Source organism: Anthonomus grandis, chromosome 10 (genome assembly GCF_022605725.1).
Source record: "Anthonomus grandis grandis chromosome 10, icAntGran1.3, whole genome shotgun sequence".
NCBI classification, from domain to species: domain Eukaryota; kingdom Metazoa; phylum Arthropoda; class Insecta; order Coleoptera; family Curculionidae; genus Anthonomus; species Anthonomus grandis.
The window spans coordinates 17,432,268-17,445,060 of NC_065555.1; the positions used below are offsets into that span (position 1 = coordinate 17,432,268).

General features: G+C 30.5%; 1 protein-coding gene across 4 annotated transcripts in view; it reads right to left on the reverse strand.

The window, feature by feature from the left end:
• Positions 1 to 2,304: 2,304 nt before the first annotated feature.
• The window catches only part of LOC126740996 (heterogeneous nuclear ribonucleoprotein 27C), a 60,833-nt gene continuing 50,344 nt past the window's right edge, over positions 2,305 to 12,793 (reverse strand). For 3 of the 4 annotated variants that reach the window (XM_050447231.1, XM_050447230.1, XM_050447229.1), the window contains 2 exons: positions 2,919 to 3,095; positions 2,305 to 2,857 (listed from right to left, as the gene is read on the reverse strand). In XM_050447231.1, the coding sequence (XP_050303188.1) occupies positions 2,754 to 2,857; positions 2,919 to 3,095 (281 nt within the window). In that variant the 3' untranslated portion in view covers positions 2,305 to 2,753. The remainder of the gene's footprint in view (positions 2,858 to 2,918; positions 3,096 to 12,793) is intronic. The other variant, XM_050447232.1, reaches the window with a different exon arrangement.

The following is a 12,793-nucleotide window of genomic DNA, read 5'->3' on the forward strand; positions in this document are numbered from 1 at the left end:
ATGTTCTTACCTACCTATTTGTAAATAATCTCATCTATGTTTTTCCCAATTTAGTAATTTCCATTAGAATTTTCTTAACATTACCTGTCACAGTAGCTAGTGGAGAAAGAAGCTTTTCTAAAATCAAAATAATAAAAAATTATTTACGATTCACAATGGGTCAAGAGAGGCTTTCTGACTTATCAATAATTAGTATTGAAAAAGAAATTGCAGAAAATATAGATGTGTCTAACATTGTTAAAACATTTGCATTAAAAAAAGCGAGAAAAGCAAACTTTGTATAATCATTGGATATGTTAGCTACCTGCCCCTTTATGTATACATAAAGAGCAGGTTGCGTATGTAAATAATATGTATGTATGTATTTAATTACAACTTATTTGTAAATACATTACATTACAAATAAAATTATGATTTAATATAAAATAAAGTGTTTATGTTTCTAAAATATTGTTTTTTTAACGTTAAATTATTTCAAGTTATTTATTTACAAATGTTTATCAAAGGCCGGATTCAGTGGGGTAAAGGAGGGGCGGCAAAAATTTTTTCGCACCCGGGCGGCAGATACTTTAGGCCCTGACAATATGCTTAACCCTGTGAAAATGCCTTTTCCATGTCCGTGTAAATTACATCAATTTGCTTTTCTTCATTTAAAGTAATATGAACAAATTATTATCAAGATTTGTAATTGTGAACCTATTTGGTAAGAATCCATATAGCTGTGCAGATATATTCTACTTGACTTGATCATAGAATCTACTTAAACAAAGTTATTTGAAAAATCTTGGATACAGCAATGAGAATTGTAACAGGTCAGTAGTTTGTTGTTTCGTTTTTAGCACCTTTCTTACCAGGTTGTGGAATCAACTGAAGACCAGAAATTAAAATTAAGATAGCAATAAAGGGTCTCAAATCCCTATAATTCTTGCTAGAACATAATTGGCATTATCTCAAAAGCCAGTATTTTAGATTTACAAATACCATTAGAAATTTGACGCAACCTATATGTATATTTCGTACTGAAAGAATTTGAATAAGCGTAAAGAACAATCTCTAAATAAGAATTTTTGGAGAGTATTGGAGTTGTATAGAACCTACTTAATCTTAAGATTCTTCCTTGAAATATATTGTGTTGATAAAAAACTTCTCATCCAAACGCATCATCATAAGAGTTGTAAAATACTTTTTCCTGGATATTTTGGTATACAGAGGTCTTTAAGTGATAAGGAAATGTTCCTTGCTCAAATGATTTATTTATAATATTTTCTAATGGATTAGGAATTATATCTGTCAGATGCCTTAAAATAAAATAGAGAATCTTATCTGTGTTTTTTTTGAAACCTGTAGAAGAAATCCATAAACTTCATCTTCAGTTACAGGACTACATTGTAAATTATTTCCTTTTGCACAACCTCATCACTCTGTAAGTGATTGCTAAAAATCTTGCGCAAATGATTTAAAGATCTTGTATCATATCACCGTCAGCACATAAGGGATATAAAATTGGTGGTCGATCCATGAATATTAAGATTTATTAATTTCCAAACGTAGTAATATCTTGTGAATTTTGAAGGTATTTATTGTTAAAATCGCGTTTTGATTTTTTTTGTTTTATATTTTTTATTAAGGTCGTCACACTTATTTTTTATATTAGGATATGGGTATATCTTCTTTACACCTATATTTTCAATTATATTCTATTTAAGAGTATATTCAACTGTATATGTTCTCCGTGAATATCTCAAAAATAGGATTCATAAAATGTCATATTCAAGTGCCTTGAAAGTGAATTTTGAAATGAAGTTATGAGTTGATAAATTTTATTCCTAGAAATATGACATTCATTTCAGCTTCTCGAAATATTAGTGATATATTTATATAATGTTATACTTAATGACGTTTGTGAAAGATACTAAGAATCTTCCACAAAAACGACGTGAGTCTACTTACAGTATCCTGGTGTTCCTAGAACCTCTATATCGTTTATGCAATACTAAAATTTTTTGACTTATCAACGGATTTACTCAGTTTAGAGCATAACTGATAAGGAAATTAAACATCCTTTCAATAAAATGGTATTGGTAATTATGATAATTAAACCCCCTTAGCTAAACAAAATTAGTAAAATAATGCATTTCTAATAACCATAATCTGCCTAACGTAATCACCTTAATAAAGATAAGTGCGAGCAGGGTGTTTTGCAAAATTCCATTTCCGGGAATTAAGTAACTTTTGAGGGAAAGTTAAGCTAATTATAAAATCGTTTATTTTATATGATAAAAGGAATTTCAAAATAAACCACAATTGTAAAAAAAATTAACTGTATTTTGTCACCTTACGTCATATAGTTTCGTTTTTGAGTTAATCATCTAACTCAGCCCTATATGTAGAATACAAACAAAATAAACAAATAATATTAAAATGGAAAAAAAGTCTACGGATAATTATCCTAAATCATGGTCCAGCTTAATATTTTACCAAACATAGGTACTTAAATTTAAACTAAAGTTAGAAGGGGTAAAGATTGGCATATCTAAGTCTCTATACAGTAATTTAAAGTTTAACAAATTAAAAATAACAGCTTGTCGCAAATTAACTAATTTACTGGGTCCTTAGACTACCTACCACTAAAACTTAATAGGCTCGTCACTTCTTATGCTAGATAAATATCTATAATAATGGAACTTCTTTGTGATAATCTTTACCCCTTTCCAATATACGTGAATACTATAATCTAATACAAAAAAAGCAACTTATCGACGATAGGGATGATAAGCCTGAGAGTTGGGAGTACCATAAGAATTCCTCTGGGGCCCGCCTGAGTAGCAATCACCAGCGGCAGCACTTTGAGCATAACCTGCACACAAAAAACAAAAATTTAAAACACTCAATACGATTTGGTTTTAATCAAAACAGACCTGGTGAAGTCGTCAGTCCCTTAACTTTATTACCACCTGTGGGGGTGGGACAGTAAACAGGGGCGGTAGTCTGTAAGGATGATCTTGGAGTGGACATCAGGGAGTTGGTTTCCACGGGAGCGGTTGGAATAGGTAAAGTAGGCAACTCTGAGGGAATCACATAGCAGGACAGGGAGCCTGATGGGGGGTGGTTAAGAAGGATATTTGTTTTTTTTTTATCGTAGCCTCATTAAAATGGTAAAATATAAAGTAACACTCATGGCACAGATCGTTTAGGGAACATAAAAAAAGTAAAGTTCCTGGAATGTTTATGTACGTTTACTACAAAATTTAAAATCGTTCAAAGTTCCATCAACATCTTACTGTACCTCTTAATTCTTGTAAAATTCATATACAGGGTTATTCAGATTAAGTGTCCACCATTGGTAACTTTATTATTAGTGAAAATACAAAGTTGTTGAAATTAGCAAACTAGTAGCATTTTTAACGCTGGTAAAAATGAGAAAGAAAAAAAAACAAGTGAAAATCGTATTTTTGAGTTTTTCAGTAAAATAACATTTCTTTAAATGAAAACTCCTGAATATTATATTTTTTTCTGTTAAAACGTCAAATTTAAAAAAAAAAGTTTGTAATGACTTTTCTCCTAGGTTACAAATTAATGAAGTTATGACACCCAAACGGAAACAATAAAATTGTATCAACAAACTTTATGTTTAAGATCTTGTTCTTCAATAAATTTTTGGGCACGTTTTTCAACTGCTCGAACTGTTTTAAGTATGGTCCTACCATCTATTTGGATTATCTTTTCCCTAACTGCATTCTTCGAAGCGTCGACGTTATCGTACCTTCGCTTGTAAACTTGGTTCTTTAAGTAACCCCACAAGAAGTAATCAAGTGGTGTTAGATCTGGCGATCTGGAAGGCCACTGGGCCATATGTTCCTATCCACTGATCATTAAAAGTAGTACTTAAAAAATAATACCTCTGTAGTTGTGGGCAGGTGCGCCATCTTGCTGAAAATGCAGATGATGTCTACTTGTAAGATCCAATTCGTCTAAGAAATTATTCAAAATTTCCGTCATAAATTCCACATATCTTTCACCACTTAGAGTGCCCTCATAAAAGAACGGGCCATCAATTTTTGAACCAATTATACCGCACCAAACATTGAAACTGAAATGCACTTGTGGACCTCTTGAATTCACTAAGAAAAGATTTTCTCTTGACCAATAATGGTGATGTTTTCTATCAAACATTCCGGAATTTGAGAAATTTGATTCATCTGTCCATAAAATGTAACCAGAGTTATTTACTTTTTGGCGATAGAAGTTAAGATACCAATGGCAAAAAAACAAGTCTTCTCTCTGGGTCCCCTGCCAAAAGCGTTTGGACTGGTTGGTACTTATACGGAATAAATTTGTACTTTTTTAAAACTCTTTGAACAGTACAATAACTAAAATTAGAGTCCTTGAGAATATCTAGTATTGTACCTTCTCGTTGCGAGGATGTCCAGTTTAGCAATTTGTCGTCGCCTATATCTTAATGCTATCAAATCGCGAAGGCCATGTTGTTTTCATAGCCGTCTTAATATTTTAATACTGCAAATAACTAAAAATATTTCTCGTTATTTTGACTTCTAATTTTAACTCTAGCGGAAAAGTCGTTATAAACTTTTTGGTTTAAAATTTGATGTTTTGATGAAACAGAAAAAAATATAATATACAGGGGTTTCCATTTAAAAAAATGTAATTTTACTTTAAAACTCAAAAATACAATTCTCAATTGTTTTTTTTTTCTTCTCATTTTTACCAGCATTAAAAATGCTCCTAGTTTTTGCTAATTCAAACAACTTTGTATTTTCACTAATAACAAAGTTTCCAACAGCGGACACTTAATTTGGATAGCCCTGTATAGAGTGTCAATTTGAAAAGGTACCACCCACTATATTTCTGTCCATGTATAAATTTTAAAAATTTCCAAAAACACGTCAAATTTATTTTTGAGAGGAACATTTTTAGCTTAGTTTACAATCAAATTGCAGCAGCCACCTGGCGAGGGCGGACATAACCTCTAAAATCTTAAACGAGTGATACCTTATTTTAAAGGTCTTTTAATTATATTTTCAAAAATACCACATAGTCGAACTTTTGATTGAGAAGTTTGTGAAAAATCAAGCAAACAATAGATTTCCTCAACTAGTACTTGCGTGGTAATCACTTTAGTAACGATTGACAAATAAGTGAAAAGTTGTCAAAAAAACTCAAAAAAGTCTGGAAAAGAATGGAAATTATTCTTATTTACGGGGAAAGTTAAAGATGTGCAAGAAGAACGGCAGCATTGTTTAACGGAAGATCCTAATAGTCAATTAAATCATAAATATGATTTAAAATTAATGGCTAAGTTTATGGAAACTGGTTCGGTTGCAAACAAAAAAGGGAGTAATCGTCGTGTTTTGGATGACGCTGCACAACTGGAAGTTTTAGGCACATTTAATGCAGAGCCCTATCACAGATATAACTAGCTAACGCAATATAGATATACCATAGATAAACCACAGATATAACTAGCTTGCGTTAGCTAGTTATATCTGTGGCCCTATACATCACTTCGCAGTGTGTCACGCGAGGTAGGAATGTCTCACGAAACAGTAAGAAAAGCACTAAAGTTACATCAATTTCACCCGTATGAAATGCGAATTCTTCAACAGCTTTTTAATGACGATTTTATTATAAGAATTGAGTTTTGTTAAATAATGACTAATTTTGTAAACGAAAACCAAAATATTTGGTTTGCCTTAATGTGAAAATCCGCGAACTTTTAGAGATCACTCACAGAATCCAGAGAAGATAAATGTTTGGGGTGGTATTCTTGCAAATTCTATTATAGGGCCACTATTTATTGAAGAAAATCTAAACGGTGAACTCTACCTTAATCTGCTGGAAGACACAGTAGACCCCTTAATAACATCTAGCTTAGAAAATTAAACGGATGCAGCTGGTATAATATGATTTTGCAAGAAAATTTAATACACTTCCAACAAGATGGAGCTCCATACCACACTATTTTCTTCCGATTAGAGAGTGGTTAAGTGCTAGATTTCCTGGCAGAATTTATGTTTGGAAAAGAATTGACAACATTTTGAACATTTTATATTCTGTTTCATTATATCAGTATTATATTATTTCAAGTTATATTATATTATAACTTGAAAAAATAATAATATTTCCGGTTTTAATTTGTTTCTGATAAAGTATTAACAAAAAGAAAAAGTATGTGGTATCTTTGAAAAGGTTTGAACGACCTTTAAAATTAGGTATCACTCGAACTCCCTTTCCATTTAAGATTTTTGATGTCCGCCATCGCCAGGGGGCCGCTGTAATTTCATTGAAAACTAACCTATTAAATGCCCCCCTTAAAAATAAATTTGACGTGTTTTTGGAAATTTTAAAATTTTATACAGGGGCAGAAATATAGAGCGTGGTACCTTTTGAAATACCTTAAATTAAACACAATAAATTTAAAATATATTTTTAAATATTTTACATGTGTATATTTAGGGTGTTTCAGTAAGAGTGAATCCCGGACATGTCTCGGGAATTATCAATCTAATATCACTGTAATTTTTTTTGACATTATAAAAGTGGCCAAGAGAAAATGCTGGAAATTGTCTTTCAGTACGAAATTTGGCCACTAGGGGACGTAATTAAAAGGTATAATATATCTACGTCAAAAATTAGAAAAAAATATATTATTCCAGGCTCTTAGGAGAATTTATTTGTGTATTCCAGAAACTGGAAATAATTTTTGTATTTTTCCAGGCTTTAAAAAAAATCTTCCAGGCTTTTGAAAGGATTTTTTTTTGTGACGTAATTTTTTTGGTTTTTTGTTTCTTTCACGGTTCTGTGGTAAGTTTTACGTCTTGCAGAAATCAAAAAAAAAATTATGTTCTTCCAGGCTCTCGCGCGGGTACAATATTGACAACTTTGAGTCGAGTGTCTAAATCATTTTCGGAGAGAGCTTGGTGCAGGTATACATGATATGGCTGAAGTTTAAATTCTTTCATAGTTCGGAACACCCAGAGATGAATAATTTCTAGATGAAGCGAAATTAAATCTCGTGCGTAAATATAGTACAGCTTCAACAAAGGCAAGAACGTTTAAAACATTATCTTCATGGTTTGTTACTGTTCTAATCAGACCACGCAGGGGATGTACAGGGTCTTTTTTATTGACTCCCTCTCTACAGGGGTTAGGTGAAAAGTAAACAAACATATTTTATACAAAACTTTTGGAGATTTACTTAAAATGTTTGAATCCAATGTCGAGAACTTTTTTCTCTTTTAAAAATGTTTCATTTTAACAGATGGACAGTTTGTTCTTATGGAACACCTTGTATATGACTTCATATTTCAAAAGAGAGGAATCTAATAAAAATTAAATTACTATCGTAACAATAAGTAATTTTTTTAATTACTTACTATAGAGCGAGGGATATGTGTGGCTCTTGACACATTTCTTATACTTGCCCCCGGATTTTCTTCAAAAACATTTTCTAAATTATAATCTTCTTGTGGCCTGCCTTGTCCACGAGCTCTTTGAAAACTTCCGTTATTGCATAAATTTCGGTGAGTGTTTATAAAAACTTGACGATCTGGAACATGTCTTAAGGAAAATCTTCGGCGATACTCACAGACAGCCGCTAAAGAACTGCCATTACACAAACCATAAACAAAATGCATGTCAGCTAACTCTTAATTTGTAAATCTATCCATAATTTTTGAAAAATGAATCACAAAAAAAAACTTTTTACTTTGCCATAGCAAATTTATAAAATGTGAAATGTCAACAAAACGTTAAACAAAATTTAACAAATAAACTAATAACAAACAAACACAGCCAACTATTATTTTACAAGATGTTATTTGTAGTTACTTTTTGAAATACCAATTCATGATTTATTAATAATTGATTTTTTCGAAGACGGAAGCTCCTATCGAAATTAGACAAGAGCACCCTTTTTATGTAAAAATGTTTGTTCTTTTCAATTCTAAAACCAAAATTATCACGGAATTGCTAGAAAAAAAGTTTTAACAATTTAAACTTTACCGACCACTTATTTTAAACGACCCTGTATACATTTTGGCAAAAATGGTTGCAATATCAGTTTTTAATAAAACCAATAGTAAATGTTGAAAATTTCAAAAGATTACAACTAGGCGTTCCGGATATATTAACAAAAAATCATCTTTAACATGATTCATAAAACACCCTGTAACTTAAAAACGATGCACTTTTGAACCATACTGTATATGGACTTTTTGTCTTATTTTTAGACAAAGATGCGACTGGTAAAATATTGCGATGTAATTTCGGGACACCCTGTATTATTTAACTACTTTTCATTAAATCGTTTAAGAATTATAGGCTTCTAAACTTTAGAGAAATTAAATATTGAAGATCTTCGTGGGCGGTTCATTGTTATTGTTTGACATCTACTAGGAAACATATAATTCTATTATAAATTATATTCACCAAAACCATGGACACTTGATAATTAATACGATACAAAAAACTGAACAACATTATATAAATTGTATTTATATAATTATTTGGATTTAATTTAAAGTTAAACAATTATATTAAAATAATGTATTTTTGTCAAAAAATAATGAGTAATAAATATTAAATCTTAAGGTTTTATTGTTTCTACTTAATTCATTTGTCTTACAAAACGGCAAAATAGTAGTCTTCTGAATCATTTGTTTTCTACTAAATGTCAAAAACTAACCATGAACAACCTACCAAAATCTTCAATATGTTATTTTTTTAGAGTGTGGAGCCCGATATTTCCAAAACCAAATTTTTTCTTAGTTTTCACCTAACTCCCGTAAAGAGGAGGTCAATATATGGGGAAAGACCCTGTACATTTCTCATTGTCCTCAAACATGTTCCTAGTTGTGATAATACTTTTTTGCTATAATGCGTTCGCTTATTATATTCACGTGCATTATGCAGTTGCAGTTTGAGCATTCTCAAAACAGTGCAAATATACGGCAAGCGGCCTTGGCACGGTGTAAGTAATTTTAACAATGAAAAGCCACCCCAAAAATACAACAAAGGCGAATTCAAATTATTAATTTAAATTAGAAAAATACACAACTAATTAAAAATGTCAATTGTCAAAAATAAATTACTTGCAATTTCTTTTGCTTTTCTCCACGATTTTCTATTTAGATTTGATATTTAGATTTACCTCACATAATTATAATTAGATTAGGATTATGATGTTTAAGTAAAATTATCTTTTTCTTATAATAAAAAAATTCATTTAAACATACGTATTCAGAATTTTTAGAAATTTTTACAGAATTTGGATTAGTCCGATAAACCGATTAGTGCTGAATAAACAAAAGAAACTCGAGAGGTAACTCGAAAAATAAAAAAAATAGCTAACTGTTTTTTTCTACGAAATTTATTTTACTTTTCGATTCTGCCATCAAAATTATACCGTGGCATTTAAATTTTTGTGGAAAAATCAAAGTCAAAACAGTTTTTAATTCAAATGACGCCTCCTACCAATGTTGCTTAAAAATTTGCGTACTACTGGATTTCAATTCAAATGACGCCTTCTACCAATGTTGCTTAAAAAATTTGCGTACTACTGGATGCATATTACATTTTTCGCCGTTAAACAAGCCCAAATTGAACAAATTCGGATGTCTGTTAGAGCCATTTAAGCAATTACACTTCACTACCTTCCGCTACTTTATAAAGGTCGGTACGCCAATGAGTCTATCCAAAATCATGAACAAAATTCCAGGGTTCTTGTTATTCTGTTTTATGTTAAAAAAAGGTACCTTAAGCTGACATTTTCCAGAGAAAATTAGAACTTATTTGTCGACCTCTTAATTACGCCCCTGGTGGTCAAATTTCGAACTTAAAAATAATTTCCAGCGTTTTCAAACTCAAAGAAATGTCAAAAAAAAATCCAATAATGTCACATTCACAATTACCGAGATATAACCGCGATTCACCCCTTTACTATTATTCCCAACTATTTATAGAGAACATACAAATAAAGAATATAAGGACAAAATACATTACAACAACCTAGTCATAAATAATTAATTTCAAACCTCATACAAAATCAGTATAAATCATATCCATAATACAAGATCAAGAGCAAGAGATGACTTCAAGAAGCATTCCTAGAAGTTTAGAAAATATAAATTTAATTTTTTTTATATACTTAGCACCAAAAACTTACAAGCTTCTGCCTTTTATAGTAGAGAAAATAAAAAATAAATCGTAATTAAGCAAAGAATGTAATAATAAGTATGTTCACAATCATTACCAAAATTTTCATAAAAAACAAATGTTACACAACTGTTAAAAACATTTTTTTTAAAGTTATTATGCAGTCTAGTTCTTTTGGTGAGAGGTCGATTTCGAGAATAGGATTCATCACGATAGTTTAAGGTTAATTAAATAGGTGTAGTAAAAACAGGAATAGAGCCGGAAACAACTTTTCTCTGAAATACTAACGCACACAGGTGTTTTTTGTATACCTAGGCGTTAGGTTAAAACAAATAAATGCGGTAGATTTTTTTGTTTGTTGAAAAAAACATTCTGTTAATTCTTAATTTTAATGAATGTGGTAGGGAGCCAGGATGTACTTACTGATGCCTCCAAATAAATAAATAAATAAAGCATGATCTACAGTAAAAACGGTTTATAATATTTTTTGTTGTATGTATTCGCTCTCACAGTTTAATATTATACAGGGTGTCCGGTTTAAAAAGCTTTTTTCTAATAATCAAAATGCGACAATTTTCCTTACTTACCCATCTTTGTATCTTCAACAAAAAATAATGCAGACTTAGTTTTAGACACCCTGTATGTGACATAAAAGAATAATTAATCAGACAATATTTTAGAATCACTAGATCTACTGAAATTTGACTCCACCTGGCAACAGTACTACTTTGTTACTGGTTTTTCTTAGACTCACATGCACAATTCATGTTAACATTTGCAGTACCTTCCAATTTTTTTATTTTAATTTTTTGAACAAATAAGTAGGTCACTTTTGGTTTGGATCTATTAACATTCATGTAAAATTCAGCCGTTTTAAAAACCAATAACTTGCAAAATACATGAAAACAATTTTGAATTCCTCAAGATGTAAATCTGGCCATTTACATTTTGATGTAAACAAAAAATAAAAACAATGAGTAGCATTAACGCCATGACAACCTTTTAAAGAGTATTATAAGCAATCAGAATATCGGGGTAATAAAAAATAAATCAAAAAATACTTACTAGTAAATGGTTGTCTCTATTCTTATGGTAAATGAAGCGAAAAATGGAATAAAGGATGTAATAAGGGTGGCAAAAGAGAGACCGAGGTTTAGTTTTTTTTTAATTTTATTCTTCATTATCCAAGATAATGATTTATAAGGTACATATCTTTAAGTATTTTCAAACTTTAGATTATCTAATAGACATTTTCTGACTATATATTTAGTGTTTAATAATTATATATAGTAATATTATCTATAATCTACTAGTAAAATCCCAAATACAAATGCACTACAATTTAATTAGTTAATATTTTAAAATAGATTACTTTTTGCTAAAAACCAGGTCTCCGTGTTTGTAATTTAATAAATTACTTCTAATCTAATAGAATTCTTTTTTACGATAACCCAACACTTAAAATATAGTTTTATAAGTAGCTTATATTACGACAAAGTCAGAGCTATAAGGATTATTATAGTATATAACAGGTACGACGCCTGATACATTGTTTTGTTCACACGTCAGTCAAACTTATATGTTTCAAAAAGAAAAATTGTAGGAGAACGTCGTACCGACTTTTGGTTGTTTTTTTTTTTAATTTTACACATTATGAAGTTAATTTTTCGCAATGACCACACAAAACCACTTTTTAAGCCTATGATAGTGAACACTTTCAAAACCCGTTTCTAGTAAAAATATTATTTGGAACGGCTTTCATTCCATTCCGAAGATAATAAAAATTTGTCTACTATAATAAATCTACAGTTTTGTGTAATCATTGGGTCACTAAAAGTATAATATAGGGATGAGGAAGTCGACAGGAGGGACATGTAGTAAACACAATCAGTGTAACCCTTTTTGTTTTCTTAAGAGAATGCTTCTAATATGTATCCTTACGATTATTACTTTAAAAATAAGTCAACATACTTAACAGTAGATAGTTATTATTATTTTGCTCACACTTATATATGAATATACAGTTTTTGAGTTTCATTTTACAGGCCTTATTTCAAAATTATACATGGGGCATGGAAATTAAATAAATATACAAGGTGGATGAGTAGGTCAGACAATCACAGAGTGTCTGAGTCAAACATGTTGCTTTTTTTAAGAGAGGCCATTTTGAATGCCTTAGATCCTTTGTGGACAAATTAAGAGATTAAATCTTAAAGGTATTCACAGCAATGTTAGGCCTGGGGATATACCCAATAAGCTAATATACATAGTATTAAGAAACTAAGGGTTTATATTTTAATATTGATTTAAGTGAGGTAGCAAAAAAGAAAACCTCTCAGAGATGGCAAATTAATGTTTGAATGAGATGGTGTACTAGGCATAGTGCAAAGATCAGAAAGCATCAGTGGTTCAGATCATCACAGAGTATCTATGAACCAAACATGTGAGTGATCATCGTGGGTGCCTTAGACCCTTTGTGGACAAATTAAGAAATAAAATCTTAAAACAATTTACTGTAATGTTGTTGCGCCTGAGCATGATAAGAGATAGTTTTAGGAAAATGAATTTTATATGCTTTCAAAGAGTACAAATTAGCGTTTATTTCCATTGAATGACATGA